Source organism: Panthera onca, chromosome F2 (assembly GCF_046562875.1).
Source record: "Panthera onca isolate mPanOnc1 chromosome F2, mPanOnc1 haplotype 2, whole genome shotgun sequence".
Lineage (NCBI taxonomy): Eukaryota > Metazoa > Chordata > Mammalia > Carnivora > Felidae > Panthera > Panthera onca.
This window is the reverse complement of record NC_138356.1, coordinates 48,272,194-48,292,754: the sequence shown is the minus strand read 5'-3', so window position 1 is coordinate 48,292,754 and position 20,561 is coordinate 48,272,194. Positions and strand designations below refer to the sequence as shown.

At 39.1% G+C, this 20,561-nt stretch overlaps 1 protein-coding gene across 1 annotated transcript in view; it reads left to right on the top strand.

Moving 5' to 3' along the window:
• The first annotated feature begins 521 nt into the window (after nucleotides 1–521).
• The window catches only part of RRM2B (ribonucleotide reductase regulatory TP53 inducible subunit M2B), a 36,444-nt gene continuing 16,404 nt past the window's right edge, over nucleotides 522–20,561 (top strand). Inside the window, exons 1-5 of the mRNA XM_078441883.2 lie at nucleotides 522–746; nucleotides 9,480–9,635; nucleotides 14,219–14,335; nucleotides 15,461–15,594; nucleotides 16,465–16,559. Of these exons, the coding sequence (XP_078298009.2) occupies nucleotides 699–746; nucleotides 9,480–9,635; nucleotides 14,219–14,335; nucleotides 15,461–15,594; nucleotides 16,465–16,559 (550 nt within the window). The 5' untranslated portion in view covers nucleotides 522–698. The remainder of the gene's footprint in view (nucleotides 747–9,479; nucleotides 9,636–14,218; nucleotides 14,336–15,460; nucleotides 15,595–16,464; nucleotides 16,560–20,561) is intronic.

The window sequence follows — 20,561 nt, the reverse complement described above, 5'->3', positions numbered from 1 at the left end:
GCGAGTGGTCTTACCCCCCCCCCCCCCCCCCCCCCCGGCAGTCTCTCAGGACAGACCGACTTAGCGCGACATACCGTGTTTCTGAGGCATGGCGAGAGCTAGCTGGAGAATCCGGACCGGGAGAGGTAAACCAGGCGCGTCCGGGCACCTCCGGGACCAGGGAGTAGAGCCCGGACCCCGCCAGGCGGGCGGGGCCGAAAGCCGCAGGCCGAATCCCTCACGCCGCGAGCGAGTAGGCGAGGCCCGAGGGTTCCGGGCTGGTTCTGCTGGGGGCCGGCGGGAGGCGGAGCCGGGAGGTCGGTGGGCGGGGCCTCCTGGAGCGGGCGGGGCCTCGAGACGGGGGAGGCGGGGACGGCAGGCGCTGGGAGTCCCTCACTGGGCAGGCGGGAGGCGGGGTCCGCGCAACGGTTGGTGCGGGGTTGGTCGAGGCCGAGAGATGTCCGCAGGCCGCAAGCGAGAGGCGGGGCCGGCCGGAGTAGGCGGGTCCCTGAGGCCGGGAGGCCGGGCCAGGCGGGTGCAGGGGGGAGTTGTTCAATCGGCCGGCGAGAAAGCGGAGCCGACGGGAGTGGGAGGGGTCTGTGCAGCAGGAGGCGGGGCGGGCTCAGTGGGCCAGTGGGCCACCTGGGTCCTGTCAGAGTTGGAAGTGGTCCGCTGCTCTTGGTTCCTTCAGCTCCCGTAGCTCTGGCGGAATCTGCGCGATGGGTGACCCGGAAAGGCCGGAAGCGGCCAGGCCCGAGCTGGGTGAGGTAAATGTTGCTGCCGTTCCCTGTCCCGCCCCACAGTCACGCCTGGCCTTTAGGTTGCAAATTGCAGCGGGGACCTGCAAGGTGCAGGACAGCTGTAGGAAATTTTACCCATTGTGGTCGGCAATCCGGTGCAGGCCCGGCCGCGAGCCCTCGCCGCAGCCTGGTTTCGTGGTTGTGAGTTCCCGGGAGGCCGTCCCAGGGGAGGAGTGACGAGGGAGCCGGGTTTCTGCTCCGCTGCTCTGCTCCGGAGCCAGCCAAGGGCAACGCTCTGAGGTTTCAGGCCGGGCCGAGGAGCCCCTCCCCCCAATCCTTGCATGCCTGGAGCCCTGGCTAAGGAAACCCAGGCAAGGAACGAAGACAGGTAGATCTACTGGAGAAATGCATCCCATCTCTGGGATGGTTAAAAGGAGTGGGAGGACGCATGCAGAAATTGACACAGGTGGATGGGGTGGTGATGATAGGTAGAAGGGCGACGCGAAATCCTCACAATGAAAAACCTCAGGTTAGGAGGCCAGATTTGCTCAGACTGGGCCACTTAACTAGCTGTGACTCTATGAGGTGTCACTTTCCATTTATACAGTGGAAGTGATACTTCTCTCACAGAGGATTAAGTAAAAGGCTTTATGCAAAGTGCCAGGGAAATTGTGGGTGCCTCACAAAACCTAAGTTAACATGTTTATCTTCTGCTTCTATAATAAAAGTGCATAATAATAGTAAATCAATTTATTAGACTGTTGTAGGGTAGTTAAAATTGTTATAATTTTATAATTTTTGTACCCTGTTACTTTACAAATACTTGTAAACCATTTGTGTCCAAGAGAAATACTGTTTGCATTTATCTTGAACCTGTTGCTGTGTGTGGTATCTTCAAGTTTCAGCTTACAGAGACTCATACTTTGCCCTACATTTCTTTAGAAAGTTGTAGAGTCCAGATTTGGGGTTTTATTTTATTTGATTTTGATTTTGTAAACACTTAGTAACTAATTCACAACTTGTAAATATTCCTTAAACTCTTTCTTGTCCCTTTGAAACAAATACATTGAGTACCAATAGCCCCACTCCAAAAGGACAATTCAGAGTTTTCTTTTTGTGTTAATGGCACCAGCAATGATTCAGACTTAAGACCTAGACGTTAACTTTTGTTTATTATCCCTTTCTCAATGACACAGGCCCACAAAGACAGAAGCAGAACTTTAGCTCTGGAATGAATTCTAGTGAGCATCTGGTCCAAAGTTTTTAACTTGAGATGCCGGGATGCCTTAAGCACTTTGTTTCTCTAGATATGATGGTGTAGCATGGGCCACCTGCATTAGAATCAACTGGAGTTGTAAAAAGTATAAACTACAGGGCCTGCATTCCAGACACAGTAAATCAAAATCTCTTAGGATGGATTTGGGCCTGCATTTTTAACAAGTACTTCAGGTGATTCTGGTTCACATATTTTAAGAAACACTGCCTTAAAGCATTCATAGATGGGCTTGCAGGGGGTTTATGAATCAATCTCCTGGAGTTTATAGATTTTATATGTGCATATATGAATCTCCTGAGAAAGAGGTCCTTGGCTTTCATCAATTTCTCAAAGTGAACTATCATTAATCCAATTGATAGTACTGTTTTCAAGGTAAGAAAGTTTAGGCCAGAAAAGGTAAACGACATACCCAGGACCGTATGACTGAATAGCGGAGCGGGGCTTAAAACCAAGTTCTTGCTTGTGGGCCAGTATTCTGTTTTGTCAGATCTGGTGGGAATAGAAAAATGAAAATGAAAGTGACACCTGGGCAAATACAAATAGTATATGACTATATCAGCATCCAAATAATTGTCTTCACTCAATCTTCTCCAGGCCAAGGCAAACAAGTGAAAGTGGTGGGATTGGGGCTGTTTGGGAGGGAGGGGCCTGATAGCATGCCAGCCTAGACCAGTGAATGGTGAGGACTAGCTGGGGAATCTGCCCTGGCATGTCCTGTTGTGATGAAGTGAGCAGAAACTAAGGCAGGCAGGAACTAGGGTCACCATTCTGGATGAGACCATAGAATGTTGCCAAGGAATGCCCGTGTGGAACTTTATTTCAGGGTTTTATCACTTCATACCTGTGCAGCTACAACAAATTGTCTACCTTCAGTCTTACCCACTGTTTAATCTTTTTTTTTTTTTTTTTTTAACCATTACTAAATTAATCCTTCACTAAACCAGTGCCTCTATGTCACTCCTCCCAAGTAAAAATTCTTGAGAGGGTCCCGATTCGCATCAAAAATGCCCAATCCCTTAGGCTGGCAAAGCCCTTATAAGCAGCTTTTTCATGCTAACCACCACATCTTAACTCAGGCTGCCATTTGCACCTTTGAGATCAATACCATAGTTGCTACCAACATCTAGGGTTTTTTTTTTTTTTTTCTTTTCCAGCTCATTCTGCACATAGGTATCCAATGAATCCTCCTCATGCCACTCCTATTCATGTTAATTTATATTCAGAAACTCTCCATGACCACCCACAGGAATGATTTTCAAACTGCCCCACAATGAATGCCAGTCCCTGGGGGCTAGAGAGCAAGTGGTGAGAGTTGGAATATGAACCTCTCAGTCCCCCAGATGTTCGAAAATCTTTGGCCCACACAATTAATTCCTAACCTCTTAACCTGATTGATATCCAGAGTGTGGATCCTTTACAGTTCTCTGTTTCATCTGTGGACAGAGCATGGCTTTAGCCAAATCAGATCACTTCTGTCTTTGCTTTTGATTGTCCTACATTCGTCTCAGCCACTTTTAATCCCAGCTGGCTCCTCTTCCATCTGTCCTTTCAATGTTTGCGTTTTCTAGGCAGTATCCTCAGCCATGCTGCTTCTCTAGATGTTCTCCCAGGATAATCCCTTTGGTGACTACTAATGGGATAGGTCACCACCACTCCTCTGCCGCAGTGTTATATTTTTAGTTGCCTTCTGGATATCTTCAAATTGAACAAATTATGTTTTTTATTGACCAAGTTGACCTTTTAAAAACTACTGTGTTTGTAACTCTTTATTGTTGTTATGGCTCGGGTCTGTGGAGGAGTTCATTCAAATTAAGCTTTTGTTAAACATCTAATGTGATGGGGCGCCTGGGTGGCTCAGTCGGTTAAGTGGCCGACTTCGGCTCAGGTCATGATCTCGCGGTCCGTGAGTTCGAGCCCCGCGTCGGGCTCTGTGCTGACAGCTCGGAGCCTGGAGCCTGTTTCGGATTCTGTGTCTCCCTCTCTCTGACCCTCCCCTGTTCATGCTCTGTCTCTCCCTGTCTCAAAAATAAATAAAACGTTAAAAAAATTAAAAAAAAAAAAATCTAATGTGAGAAGCAAGTGTTTTTGTCTGGTTTATTCAGTTATTCTCCAGATGCTGAACACTTTCTCTCTCATTTCTTGTTATGATCATCCAGTTGCTGGACCCATCAAGGGCATCTTCAACTCTTCCTTATCCTGTTACCTAAAATCCAAAATTTTAACAAGAATGATTAATTCTACTTCTGACTGTCTCTTTTGTTTGTTTGTTTTTTAATTTTATTTTTTATTTTTTAAAATTACATCCAAATTAGCATATAGTGCAACAATGATTTCAGGAGTAGATTCCTTAGGGCCCCTTACCCATTTAGCCCATCCCCCCTCCCACAACCCCTCCAGTAACCCTCAGTTTGTTCTCCATATTTGTGAGTCTCTTCTGTTTTGTCCCCCCTCCCTGTTTTTATATTATTTTTGTTTCCCTTCCCTTATGTTCATCTGTTTTTTCTCTTAAAGTCTTCATATGAGTGAAGTCTTAGGATTTTTGTCTTTCTCTGACTGACTAATTTCACTTAGCATAATACCCTCCAGTTCCATCCACGTAGTTGCAAATGGCAAGATTTCATTCTTTTTGATTGCCGAGTAATACTCCATTGTATGTATATACCACACCTTCTTTATCCATTCATCCATTGATGGACATTTGGGCTCTTTCCATCCTTTGGCTATTGTTGATAGTGCTGCTATAAACATGGGGGTGCATGTGTCCCTTCGAAGCAGCACACCTGTATCCCTTGGATAAATGCCTGGTAGTGCAATGGCTAGGTCCTAGGGTAGTTCTGTTTTTAGTTTTTTGAGGAACCTCCATACTGTTTTCCAGAGTGGCTACACCAGCTTGCATTCCCACTGACTGTCTCTTAAAGCAGTCTTCTTTTGTGTTTCTACTGCTGGTACCCTAGTTCAGGCAGGATATGGGTAGGGTAATAATCTTTAAATTGTTCTCTCCACCTGCAATTTCTCTTCTAATATGATCACATTTCTGGAAAAGTGATCTTAAAAGACGGATCTGATTATGTCTCTTGTCTAATTAAAAACTTTCTAAGTCTTGGGGCACCTGGGTGGCTTAGTCAGTTGAGCGTCTGCCTTTGGCTCAGGTCATGATCTCACGGTTCTTGAGTTCAAGCCCCACGTCAGGCTCTGTGCTAACAGCTCAGAGCCTGGAGCCTGCTTCAGATTCTGTGTCTTCCTCTTTCTCTGCCCCTCCCCACCCCAACAATAAGTAAACATTAAAAAAAAAAAAAAAAGGATTTAGAAACTTTCTAAGTCTCCTAATAGTCTATGTGATAGAGGCCAGATGCTAAAGTGTTATATATCAAAACAGAACACTTTCAACATTTTTTGAAAACCAGCATCTTAGTAGCCATTTAACATGCAAAATACATACCTACCTTAACTTCAGATAAAGCTTAGAGACAAAGTATATATTTTAAAAGTGAAAAGTTAAAACTTTTTGCTTGTTTCATTTCAGCAGAATGATGACTTTGAGGTAAAAAAGAAAGTGTCAAAACAGTTGTATCAAAATGACTATAGAAAAACCACTGTGGCAAAATTCATATATATTTACACTGACAGCCCTCTTCCCATGGCTTTAATACCTGACCGTATTTTCCAAACAAAATTGTAAGCCCAACACTAATAGATAAAATTCACCTTTGTTTTATTAGTATAATTTTACTTAAGTTAATGTATAGAACATTACTTATAAAATCAATTAATAGAATAGTGAGGCTGTTTTGATGAACCCATCATTTTGAATTGGGGTACAGATGGTAAGTGAAGATTTATATCAAACTTAGCAAACAATTTCTTTGCATATTTATCACAAGTTGTGTGGTTTTTTTTTTAAGTTTTTATTTATTTTAGAGAGAGGTCACAGGCGAGCAGGAGAGGGGCAGAGAGAGAGGGAGACAGAGGATCTGAAGCAGGCTCTGTGTTGACAGCAGAAAGCCCAAAGCAGGGCTCAAACTCACAAACCACACGTGAGATCATGACCCGAGCCGAAGTCGGATGCTCAACCAACTGAGCCACCCAGGGGCCCCTTATCAAAGTTTTCTTAATCAATTTACTACTAGTCAGTCTTGTGGATTTACCAACCCTATAAAATAAGTGGATAGCCACTGGCTTTAAAATGTAAGAGTAGTAGATTCTTCTCTGATGCACCCACATACTTCTGTTCCCACTGGTTGAGTTATACCTTACTAAATCAGTTGTCTTGTTTCCAATCTCATTTATAATACCTACTGTATTTGCATTGTAATTATTATAATTTAATTAAATGTGTAAACTATGAGAATGAGAAGGAAGTTGTTTCTGTGAAAACTTAAATTGGAAGCTATGGAGAACTCAGTGAAGATGACTCATTAAAAACAAATTCTGTAGAAGAGATGTAAGCAAGACAAGTATAAAAAGATTGGGAGGGAATCCTACAAGAGATAAGGACTCTGCACTCAGTGTTCCACCTTAAGTATGTTAAAACTAGAAAGTGTAAATGATGTGTTATATCATGTTTATGTCAGAAAGACTTGGGAGTCCAATCAGTGAGCCAAATTGACAACAACAAAAAGCTTTGACTTTATAGCAGAAAATGAGTAAGTAAATGTAAATTACATGTTTTAAGTTAAATACTTTAAGGCATATATCATTTTCTTATGGTTCCTTCCTTTAGCCAAGTTCTAACTGCCAGTTTGGATCACTTTGCATAAAAGGGCTTCTACTGTTTTATTATTGTACTATTGTTTTATCCTTTTTGTTTGGTTTTGAAAAAAATCTAGATTCACTCTAAATCACAAATACAAATGATTTTTGTAAAACAAAATACAAATGATTACAGATTCTGTTTGTTTGTTTTTGTTGTTTTTTTAAACTGCCCGTCTCTTAATCTCGTGTGTTCTTTAGTTAAGCAGAGATGGCTAGAGAAACTTTTATCTGAGGTCTCTCCCCCTCCCCGCCCAAAAAAGGAAAGAAAAATGACAACCTGGAAACAAAAGTGCATGCATTCGTGGCATTCTTTCTGTATATACAGAACATCTGTTGTGTTTTAACCTGTTAAAATTGTAGTAAAAAATATTTCATAATGAAATTTTAATCTAGCATTTGTGACATTAGAGGGACCCAGAGTTCTTTAGAACGTATTTAGAAAGTCATCGGGAAGTGTTTTCTGCTTTTTATTTTTTTTCTGGTTTCTTCTCCTTCTATTGTCCCACACATACGGTAAGGTCTAGATTTAGAAAGTACATGCCATCATGACTTTTTTTCACATTGCTTTCTCTTGTAAAATTCTTAGGTCCATAGAGGATATTCTAGAAAACCTAGACCTCTGGGATGTATGCCCCTCCTGACATTGTATTAAAGTGTGTGTGGGTTTTTTTAAGGATCATGGAAATAAGTAATGTGTCATTTCTAGTCCAATTCAGAGGTTTATGTTGATTAAACCCTCCTCTCTTCATACTGCAAACTCTTTCATAATGCCTTCCTAATCCAACTACTTCTCTTAACAATTCACAAATTATCAGAACGGAACAGGAAGAATATATGTTCAAAAGTGACTTTCATTCCAATTTAAAGGTGCTAGTCTTATGCCGTTTTCAAAGATTCTGACATTGATCAATTAATCAGCATTTAAAAACTTTCAGGGCCAGAGTGCTTAGCTGCTAAATGGTTACTGCTTATGATGGTTCACATAGCAAATACACTGAAGGTAAAGAATTCCAGCTCCAAATATATACCTGTACCCCAGTGACAAAATATATAAAAGCGACACAAACAAAAAACGACTTCCATTTTAAAAATTTGCTTGAATATTTGGGGAATGAATATCAACTAAACCCCAGGTACTGTGCTAGGTTCTAGGGATTCCACAAGAGTAAAGTTAGTTTTTACTCTCGAGAAGCCTAGTCTAGAGGAGACTACAGACGAATAATAAGGAATTAAATTACAGTGAACTATGTGCCGTGTGGGGGGACCAAATCCCCCCTTTAGGGGCCTGGGGGGAAGGAAATGTGGGAGTACTCAGAAAAGGCTTGGTTTGAGTGGTTGTTAGGGTATCTCACTGATGTCTTGTGGTCTTATGTTAAATTAAATTCTAAAGGTATCCAGTGATTTGAGTACAGGATAAAGAGAAATTAGCAGCCCCTCCACTTACTTAGCTAATGTGTATTGATGTTATGCTTGACACAGTACTCTGGGAACACCACAATAAATAAAAACTGCTTTCTACTCCCCAGGGCTCAAGTGCTTTATCTGGGGAAGCCTACACCTTCAAATAAGTAGTTATGAAATAAGACAGTCTAAAAAATAAGAGCATAAAAAACAACAAAAAAAAAAACAAAATATGAGTCTATATACACTATAGTGGCAGTATGTGTGCAGTGTATAAGCCCTACCTGTATTGGGATAGCCTCAGGCTTCAATTTTGAGCCTTTTTCTCATCTTGCTTTGCTTTAGTTTCATCTGTGAGAGTACACTTGCTTCGGAGAGTTGTGGTTGGTGGAAGCAATGAAAAGGATGAAGGAACATGATGGGCCTGGCACTGGAGAAAAAGAGACAGTTTGAATTAGGAGTCTGGAATAGAAATGTATCCCAATAATCTTGATTTATCTATTTTTTAGCCCATTTGTATGTACTTTGTATATATTCATTCTCATGCAAGGCACAACTCTTCTGATACTCTTGCTGACTGTTAAAAAAACAAAAACAAACAAAAACAAAAACCTGGCACTGTCCCCTCGGAATGCCATCATTCCCAAGTTGTATGTATATAGGTGTGTGCTTCTCACTCAATTCTACAACGCTTTGAGCCAGCCCACAGTAAGACCATCTGTGGTAACGTTAACAAGCAAATAGTAATAACCAATTGGTAAATGGGAAGGTTCAGATGAACAAAGGTTGATAAATTGTTGGTAAGGAGTTTTCAGTTAAGTATTCTAATATTTCAGTTCAAATTAGGAAAAAAAAAAAACCATTAAAATAAGAAAGTAGCTTATGATAGTAGCCTATTCATGCCAGCATCCTATCTCTGAGAAAGGCACTGAAGGGACATTTTGTGCACAGACTTAGAGATTTGCCCACCATGACACTTAGGGATCTAGTTTTGTGCTTATCCTTAAAGTAGCAATAATGACAATTTTGCTGAGTGCTCCTTATGCACCAGGGTTGGTTTAAAGCACTTTTAACCATTAAGATTAACCTGCGAGTTAAGTGTTATTTTATGATAAGGAAAAAACCAGGGCTCAGAGAAGTTAAGCAACTTTCGATGGTCACAGAACTAACCAAACACTATTAACCGGGTACCAGATAACAGCAAGGATTCAGCCCAGGCAGACGGACTCCTCAACCTGTGCTGTCTGTTTAATTCCCCCAAATTGGTGTTTAGATATGTATAAAGAGGTAATGTCTACACAGAATGTGTGTGTGTATTTTATTTTCCAAAGAGGTTGTCTTCAGATTCCAATGAAAATGAAGTGAAGTCAAATGAAGAGCCACTCCTACGAAAGAGTTCTCGCCGATTTGTCATCTTTCCAATCCAGTACCCTGACATTTGGAAAATGTATAAAAAGGCACAGGCATCCTTCTGGACAGCAGAAGAGGTAAGTGGCATTACCTTTGACAGCAGTCATATTCTAGTGCAGTGTTCATATCTTCTGTCATAGGACGTTGAAAAATGTTAACTTATATTGTAAGATATGTTGGATAAGATCAGTTGTTTAAGATAATGTTTGAAATTGCTGAAACTAAATAACAGTGTTCTCCAATGTTTTATGTTTAGACTGCCGTCCATGCCTGTAAACATGTTTCCTGCTGCAAAAGTGGCCTCAGTGTCCCAGGCTTTTACTTTCAATATATTTTAGAACATTTTCTATTTTTTTAATTAATTATTTTATTTTTATTTGAGAGAGAACATCGGGGGGGAGGGGGTGGGAGAGGAGAAAGACACACACACACACACACACACACACAGAGAGAGAGAGAGAGAGAGAGAGAGAGAGAGAGAGAGAGAGAGAGAGAGAATTTTAAGCAGGCTCCACGCCCAGCACAGAGCCCAACCTGAGGCTCTATCCCACGACCCTGGGATCATGACAGGAGCCAAAATCAAGAGGCAGACGCTTAATGGACTAAGCCACCCAGGTGCCCTAAACATTTTCTATTTTTAAAGAGACTTTTGATTTGCTATGACCAAATAAAACTAGTCTTTATTTCTGGCCAGCAGAATAAAAAAAATTCACCACAGCCAAAAAATGGCAGTGAAAGCCTTAGAGACCCTACTTTCCATTGAGAGACTTACCTGATTGTGCAGAAAGAGCTGTGCCAGGGAATCTGACCACTAAGGCAGTGCTCTCCCTTCTGAGCTGTCAGCTGGAGCTCCTCCCAGTCTGGCCCCGCCTTCAGCCACATCAAACCTGGCGCTGCTGCTCCAACAGACAGGGTGGCTGTAGAATGCTGTATGTTAGGGGCATTTTCCGTCTTGAAAAAGAGTTGAAAACAATAAATTAGAATCCTTGCTGGTTTGGTAAGGACACGTGGTCATGTAAGTGGTTGCTCCATAGTTTGAACACACAAATAGTCATTATGTTCCTCTCTGAATATAATGGATGATACTTGCATACTTGCTCTGTGTGTACGTGTGTATTTATCTATATAAATAGATCCAAATCTATCTAAATATATCCATTTGTCTATTTTTCAGAAGATTGATTTCACACATGTAAACATGCACTGTTAAGAATCGAGGCCCTGGGGGCGCCCAGATGGCTCAGTTGGTTAAACGTCTGACTTCAGCTCAGGTCATGATCTCATGGTTTGTGGGTTTGAGTCACGCATCCGGTGAGCTTGAGCCCTGCTTTGGGTGGGTCACTCTTTCCCTCTCTCTCTCTCTCTGGCCCCCATGGATTCTCTCTTTGCCCTTCACTCACTTGCTCGCTCTCTCTCTCTCTCTAAAAAAAGAAGGAAAGAAAGAAAGAAAGAAAGAAAGAAAGAAAGAAAGAAAGAAAGAAAGAAAAGAAAAGAAAGAATGCAGGCTCTGGAGCCAAACTGCTTAGGTACCAATCCTGACTCTACCACTTATTAGCTGTGGAACCGGGAACATTGGTTAACTTCTCACAGTCCTCATTGGAAAATCAGAAGGCATGAATTGTTGAAGCTTCTATTACACTAATTTTACCCACTTATCCATCTGTGTTATATTGTTAATATCTTTGTTATATTATAATTAACATACAGAGCAAAAATCTGAAACAAAATAAAACCCCAGTATTTTCAAATTGGGTCATACTGCTTGGCACGTCTGATTGTTTCTAACTGTCGTTTTTAGGAGGTGTTTTGTTAGATATGGTTAACTGAACAAATGGAGTACACAGGTGGCTTTTTCACTCGTCATGTTAAAAAGCTACTTGTGATACTTGGGTTTCTCAGAATTCATTTGAAAATTACTTGCATCTTTTAGCAAATATAATACATGTTGTATTATGACTAAGAAATACTAATTTAAAAAATTAAAATACATAGGTTGGTACATATTTTATAGGAAGTTTATAGGAAGATTTAAATACCCATTAAAAAAATTTTTTTAAGTTTATTTTCATTTTTGAGAGAGAGAGAGAGAGAGCATGAGTGGGGCAGGGGCAGAGACAGAAGGAGACACAGAATCTGAAACAGGCTCCAGGCTCTGAGCTGTCAGCACAGAGCTTGACGTGGGGCTCGAACTCATGAATTGTAAGATCATGACCTGGGTTGAAGTCAGACACTTAACTGACTGAGCCACCCAGGTGCCCCTAAATACCCTTTTTAAAAGGAAGTAAGACACATTTAGTTCCACATATTTTTCCTTCAAACATATTATGTTAGTTCCAATTTAGTCATTGTGTTATCTGTAGTTTAGGATTATTCCTAAATATGTCTGATCATCAGAAATCTTGATTCAGAAGTAAAAGGTCTAGGGTTTTGGATTTTTCTTTTAAAGCTACCAGGCAGTTCTAATAACGAGTAGTTTAGGATCAGTATTTAGATAGTGAAATTGAGAATAAGTGAAATTTATAAGACTATTTGAAGTTGAGTGTTTGAAGGGGTAAGTTTAATGTTTAAGAGTGAGCATATTATAGTATTAAAATTTAATATCAGGAGTAGAATACACGAAAACTAAGAAGGTACCCTTAAGTTAATCCTGAGTTGAACTCTTTTTTTTTTTTTTTTTTTTTTTTAAATTTTTTTAACGTTTATTTATTTTTGAGACAGAGAGAGACAGAGCATGAACGGGGGAGGGTCAGAGAGAGAGGGAGACACAGAACCCGAAACAGGCTCCAGGCTCTGAGCACTCAGCACAGAGCCTGACGCGGGGCTCGAACTCACGGACCGCGAGATCGTGACCTGAGCCAAAGTCGGACGCTCAACCAACTGAGCCACCCAGGCGCCCCCTGAGTTGAACTCTTAAGAGAATAGGATCTGGTTATTAGCTTGCATGTTTTAAAAGATATATACAACATATCCCCCCCCCCCCCCCACACACACACATACACACACACAAAAGCATTGTATCTCTAACACTTTTTACAGTGTCTGGCATGTTGTAGGTGCTAAGTAAACATTTAAAGAATAAAGTAACAGGAAAAAGGATTTCAAAAAAGAACACAAATAATGAAGCATTAATCCTTTTTGGAATGGTGAAAGAGATTAGGGCTTTGTAAGAATAAATAAAAGGAGGACAAAGGACAGTTATATATTTCAAATGTTTATGAAGTTATTGTGAAAAATACTTCAGAGATCTTCCTAAGACAAAATAATATCTACAAGGTACATTTAAATCCTATTTTAAATTATAGAGTCCATCAAACTCTAGAGTACCTTCCTCTATTAACTGCAAGGACTAGTTCCAATAAGCATTTTCAGAAATATTTCTATTCCCAGAGGAAGCCATACCTGTAAATAACTTTAAAACCTGAGTCGTTACATGCCTGGCATTACTTTCTGGGTATAAAAGTAGATTAGCTGCCAGTAAAGTAGCAGCTACTATTGCTTACGAGGTAGTTAATCTAACACTACAGTAAGTATTATATACCATGTTAAAGCAATGGCAGCTGAAAGTCATTAGTTTATTCTGCCTCAGTTCCTTTTTTTTTTTTTTTTTTAATTTTTAAATGTTTGTTTATTTTCGAGAGAGAGACAGAGAGCAAGCAGGGGAAGGGGAAAGAGAAAAGGAGACAGAATCCGAAGCAGGCTCCAGGCTCTGAGCTGCCAGCACAGAGCCCATCCTGGGGCTCAAACTCATGAACCGCGAGATCATGACCTGAGCTGAAGTTGGACGCTTAGCCAACTGAGCCACCCAGATGTCCCTGCCTCAGTTCCTTCTTGATCAGTTTTTAATCTCTTTCCCCCCTTTGGCCCTTCCTTCATTTTTTCTAGAGCCACTAGATTGTTTTTGTCCCTATATTTATTGAGATATAATTTACCTAAAATATTGTGTAAGTTTAAGGTGTACAACATACTGATTTGATATACACATATATTGCAAAATATGTTAGCTAACACCTGCATCCTGTGCAATAATTACCGTTTCTTTTTTGTGGTGACGATAGTTATGCTAATTTTAATACTTTGAAAGAATATCCTGGCCAGTTTCTAAGTCAGAATATAGAGTCCTTCATAATGCTTTTATTGTGTTCCTTTGTAATAGTCTCGTTGGTTTGGGTTGCTATAATAATACATTAGACTGGATGGCTTACAAACAACAGAATTTTGTTTCTCACAGTTCTGGAGGCTGGGAATTCCAAGATCAAGTCTCTGGAAGATTTGGTACCTGGTGAGGTCTCAGTCCCTGGTTCAGAGATAACTGTTTACTTTCTGTTTTTCACATAGCAGAGGAGGTGCGGAAGCTCTCTGGAGAGTTTTTTTATAAGGGCACTAATTCCATTCATGAGAGCTCCCCACTCATGACCTAACCACCGCCCAAGACTTCACCTCCAAATACCATCACACTGGGCATTAGTTTCAAATATATGAATTTGGTGGGGGAACGCAAACATTCAGTCTATAGCAGTTATGTTAACATTTTTTTCCTTTTTCAAATTTTATTGCTACTGAGATGTCTCTCCCGAACTTTGAGATGAAAGTTAGTTTTCTAAACACTTTGAGAAGAATTAAACACCAAGTTAAAATTCTTGAAAATCTTTTTTATTTCCAGGTTGACTTATCAAAGGATCTCCCTCACTGGAACAAGCTTAAATCTGATGAGAAGTATTTTATCTCTCACATATTAGCCTTTTTTGCAGCCAGTGATGGCATTGTGAATGAAAATTTGGTAAGGTTTTTGTTTTATTTCTGCTTCCATTCAGAAGCTAAATCATGATAATGGTGGTAAAACAGTCTGAGCCTGAAAAATAATGTCTAGGAAATTAAGTAGATGTAGCTTAACTCTCAGAAATGTTTTTCTGATGAAGTGTCAGAGAAAAGGATACATTTCTCCCATTTGACCAGCAAAATATCATGAAATCAAGCATATTGTGCCAATCAAAACTACTTACAATGCATAGACATGAGTTTGATTTTTACCCTTAGATAGTAACCTTAATAGAGAGCCTGCACCTTAATAACCTTTCTAGAACTGTGTAATTGAGCTCTACATTCTGGTTCCCCTTGTTTAAACTTGTATTCTGGTTGGCCAGGAGGCATGCTTTCTTGTTAAAGAGAATTAGAAAGATACAAACTTTCATCATGAATTAGAAGGGGTTTTGTTCAATCTATCTGCTGTTGGTGAAAACAAAAAGACTTAAGGTCAGTTTTACAAAGCAAAGTATTTACTTTTGATGTTCTACAATGTACTTGGCTATAGGGAGTATCTCTACTTAATAGATCAATTCATTTAATTGCTTAAGAATACATGATGCAACTGGATCCTGAGAAACTTAACAGAAGACCATGGGGGAGGGGAAGGAAAATAAAAAGAGAGGGAGGGAGGCAAACCATAAGAGACTCTTAAAAACTGGGAATAAACTGAGGGTTGATGGGGGGTGGGAGGGAGGGGAAAGTGGGTGATGGGCATTGAGGAGGGCACCTGTTGGGATGAGCACTGGGTGTTGTATGGAAACCAATTTGACAATAAATTTCATATTAAAAATATTTTAGAATATTTAATGCTTTGGCAAATTGTGCATAGTATTAAGTGAGCAAAACAGATAATAAAAGATATAGGTCTGAATCATTTGTATATATGCATAAAATAATTTGAAAAAATACATTATGCAACTACTTTACTGTGGACGGTTGATAGATAAACAGTACTGCTTAAAATAATCTATGAGTTCTGTCTAACCTGTTCATGGCATGACATAATTTTTAAGTGATAATTATGATGTCCAGATTCTGATTTGCAATGTTTAATGAGAGCCCACAGAATTGGATATATATGTTTCCCTTATTTTCATAGGTGGAGCGCTTTAGTCAGGAGGTTCAGGTTCCAGAGGCTCGCTGTTTCTATGGCTTTCAAATTCTCATCGAGAATGTTCACTCAGAGATGTACAGTTTGCTAATAGACACGTACATCAGAGATCCCAAGAAAAGGTATTACCACTGGGATTTTATTTACAAAGGTTTATGCTATTGCTTATGTTAAGAGCAGAATTGGGGCATCCAGGTGGCTCAGTCGGTTGAGCTTCTGACTCTTGATTTTGGCTCAGGTCATGATCTCAGAGTCCTGGGATCAAGCCCCCTGTCAGGCTCTGCACTGAGCATAGGGCCTGCTTGGGATTCTCTGTCTGTCTGTCTGTCTCTCCTTCTGCCCATCTCCTGTTTGCATGAGCACTCTTGCTCTCTCTCCCTCTCTCAAAAAAAAAAAAAAAAAAAAAAGGCAGAATTTACTCCAAAACTAAATGTTAGGGAAAGATTATTCAAATGTTTTCTATCGTTTAATAATGTGTTGAGTTAAAAAAAAAAACTTGTATAGGGACGCCTGGGTGGCATAGTCAGTTGATCTCACAATTCATGAGTTTGAGCCCCATGTCAGGCTTGCTGTTGTCAGTGCAGAGCCTGCTTTGGATCCTCTGTCCCCCTCTCTCTCTGCCCCTCCCCTGCTGACACTCTCTATCTCAAAAATAAGTAGACATTAAAAAAAAAAAAAGCCGGTAGAAAACCAGTTCATCTTTGAGTATTATATTTAAAAAATTGTTTATTAGCATAATCTTTTTACAAATTGAATATTGACTTTAGCCAATTTTGTATCAGCACAGATCCAAACCACTAATTTGAATTTTAGTTTTGTTTTAAGGCTTAATCCCTCGACCCTGGGATCATGACCTGAGCTGAAGTCAAGAGTTGGTTGCTCAACTGACTGAACCACCCAGGTGCCCCGAGTTGCAATTATTATTGATGATTAAACTATGAAAATTATTCTGATTAAGAAAAACAAATTTCTTAATTATTTTGTTTTTACAGGGAATTTTTATTTAATGCAATTGAAACAATGCCATATGTTAAGAAAAAAGCAGATTGGGCCCTACGATGGATAGCAGATAGAAAATCGACTTTTGGTAAGTAGCTTTAATTTAAAAATCATCAAATTTGGCTCAGTTGATATAACACTTTCTATGTGGTATGACTATCAGGTACTAATCAAAGTCACAGAATGGAAAAGGAATACAAATGTCACCATAAGCACCTTTCGTGGAATCATTCCTAATTCTTAGGAACCAGTGATAAAATAATCTAAAGCTGTTATCTATTTTGTTTAATAAGTTGTAAGTTGAAAGGTTAAGATACTAGTACATAATTACAGGTAAATAAAAGTCACATAGAATCTAATAAGAATATTATAGCAAGCACAGGTTGTCTCTGCTTTCATGAATGTTGATTTTAGAAATTTAAAGCAAGTCAAACTCACATTTTTTTCAGGGAACAAGTGTGTAGTTTCTGAAAAACTATACCTAGTATTTGCTCAATAAATATTTATTAAATTTAATTAAAATATTCAGATACTTTATTTGAATATCTCTAAGTACCTTTCTCATTCTCATCTATTTAATAATTGGTGGTCTTTACTTTCTGGTTGTAGTCATTATATAGGGAAGCAAGTCTCAAAATTTTTGGTCTCAGGATTTCTTTATGCTTTTAAAAAAATATTTTTTTAAATTTTTTTTTAACGTTTATTTATTTTTGAGATAGGGAGAGACAGAGCATGAACGGGGCAGGGTCAGAGAGAGAGGGAGACACAGAATCTGAAACAGGCTCCAGGCTCTGAGCAGTCAGCACAGAGCCCGACGCGGGGCTCGAACTCCCGGACCGCGAGATCATGACCTGAGCCGAAGTCGGACGCTTAACGGACTGAGCCACCCAGGCGCCCCTATGCTTTTAAAAAATATTGAGGACTCATCTATTTGTGTGGTTTGTTGATATTTCCATATTAGAAATTAAAACAAACTTATATCATTGAAATTTGGGTTATTAAATCATTTTAAAATAGCAGTAATAACCCATTATATTTTATTATAAATAAAATAACAGTAATACCTCATTATATTTTATTATAAATAGCACATATTTATGAAAAAACACTATTTCATACCCCCCAAATTTTTGCAACCTTTTAAATGTCTGATTTAATAGAAGACAACTGGATTATATCTGCTGCTACATTCAATTTGTTGTAGAATATTTTTGTAGTTTATTGTATAGTTATGAAGAAAATCTAATCTTATTCAGATGGGTAGTTAGAAAAGGGAGCACTACTTTACCAGGCTTCTTAGATTATTGTGGATGAACACCAATGTATGCTCATGAGAGAATGGTAGTAAAAAATAAATAAATAGTGCCTTAGCATGTTATGAAAATAGTTTTGACCCCAGACCTCCTCAGTGTGTGGATTTCCAGGGACCCTCTGGACCACATGTTGAGAACCAGCAATGTAGAGAAGGGTATGGGGCAAGCCTGTTTCAGATCAGGGAAGAAACAGATGTCTGCATTGCCTTCAGTTCATTTCAAGAATGAGAAAAGTGATGGTTCTCAATGGGCATAAAAAATCACCCAAGAGTTTGTAGAAAAACCCTGCAGAATCCTGGTCCTCACCAGAGAGTGATTTAGGAGGCCCAGGTAGGACTGGGGAATCTGCATTTTATATCAAGCTGATTCTCTCATGAGTGGTTTAAGAAATACCAGCTTTAAAGAAAAAAAGGAGGAGGGGCCCCTGGATGGCTCAGTCAGTTAAGCGTCCTACTCTTGATTTCGGCTCATGTCATGATAACGTGGTTGTGAGATCCAGCCCTGCATCTGGCTCTGCGCTGACACCACAGGGCCTGCTTGGGGTTCTCTCTCTCCACCGTTCACTTTCTTGCTCTCTCTCAAAATAAATACACATTTTTGAAAAAGGAGGAAAACGTCAAGGTGTTCAATATGCATCAAAAATATTAGTATGGATAGGTACCAATGGCAAATGATGAACAGGCTCTCAGATAGCATATATTTCATGATTACCAAAGAAACTAACCTAGAAAGAGAGAAAATAGAGGAGGGTGGCAGCCACCATGTAGCAACATGAGGGCTCCAGTGAAATTCTCCATATTGCTTGTCCCCAAGGCAAACCTATAGTGCAGATGCAGAAAAAGCACCTGACAAAATTCAATATCCATTTATGATAAAAACTTTCAAAAAAGCAGGTATAGAGGAAACATACTTCAACATGGTAAAAGCCATACATGACAGACTCACAGCTAACATTATACTCAAGGGCGAAAAGCTGAAAGCCTTTCCTCAAGATCAGGAACAAGAAAAGGATACCTACTCTCACCACTTTTATTCCACAAAGTGTTGGAAGTCCTAGTTGGAGCAATTACGCAAGAAAAAAAAAAGGCATCCAAATTGGAAAGGAAGAAGTAAAACTCACTGTTTGCAGATGACATGATATTATACATAGAAAACCCCCAAAGCTCCATCAAACAAACAAACAAAAAACTATTAGAACTAATAAAAAGATTCAGTGAAGTTGCAGGATATAAAATTCATATACAGAAGTCTGTTGTGTTTCTATACAATAATAATGAACTATCAGAAAAAGAAATTAAACAATCCCATTTATAATTGCATCAACAAGAATAGAATACCTAGGAATAAATTTAACAAAGGAGATGAAGACTTGGATATTGGAAACTATAAGCTATTGATGAAAGAAAATGAAGACACAAATAAATGGAAAAATATTCCATGCTCAGAGATTGGAAGAATCAATATTGCTAAAATGTTCATAATACCCAAAGCAATCTATAGATTCTGTGCAATCCCTATCAAAATTCCAATGGCATTTTCAAAGAAACAGAATAAACAATTCTGAAATTTATGTGGAACCACAAAGAAAATCCCAAATAGCCAAGCAATCTTGAGAAAGAACAAAGCTGGAGGCATCATGCACCCTGATTTTAAACTATTTTACAAAGCTATAGTAATCAAAACAGTATAAAAAAACAGACACATAGATCAATGGAACAGAAGAGAGAGCCCAGAAATAAACCCATGCATATATGGCCAACTAATTGATGACAAAGGAGCCAAGAATATACAATTGGGAAAAGATAATCTCCTCAAAAGATGGTATTGAGAAAAGTGGACAACTATAAGCAAAAGAATAAACTGAATCACTATTTTACACCATATACAAAAATTAAATAGATTAAAGATGTGAATGTATGCCCCCAAGCCATAAAACTCCCAAAAGAAAACATAGGTGGTAAACTCCTTGACATAGGTTTTGGTGATGATATTTTGAATCTGACGCCAAAAGCAAGGGCAACAAAAGCAAAAATAAACAAGTGGGATTGCATCAAACTAAAAAGCTTCTGCACAACAAAAGTAACCATCAACAAAATGAAAAAGCAACATACTGAATGAGAGAAAATATTTGCAAATCATATATCTGATAAGGGGCCAATATCCAAACTATATAAAGAACTTAGATAACTCAATAGCAAAAAAAAAAAAAATTAAAAATAAGGAGAAGATCTGAATAGACATTTTCCCCAAAAATACAGATGGTCAACAGACACATGAAAAGATGCTGAACATCATTAATCATCAGAGATATGTAAATCAAAACCACAATGGTATCACCTCACACCTGTTAGAATGCTTATTATCAAAAGATAAGAGATAAGAAGTGTTGGTGAGGATGTGGACAAAAGGGAGCCCTTGTACACTATTGCTGAGAATGTATATTTGTTCAGCCACTGGGGAAATCGGTATGGAGGTTCCTCAAAAACTGAAAAATAGAACTACCATATGATCCAGTGATTCAATTCCTCTTCTGGGTATTTATCTGAAAAAAGTTAAAACACTAACTCAAAAAAAAACTGCACCCCCATGTTCATTGCAGCATTATTTATAATAGCCAAGATGTGGAAACAACCTAAGTGCCCATCAATGTATAAATGGATAAAGAAAATGTGGTGTGAATAATATATATGTTATTTTATATATATATATATATATATATATATATATATATATACACACACATATATATATACACACACACACACACACACACACAC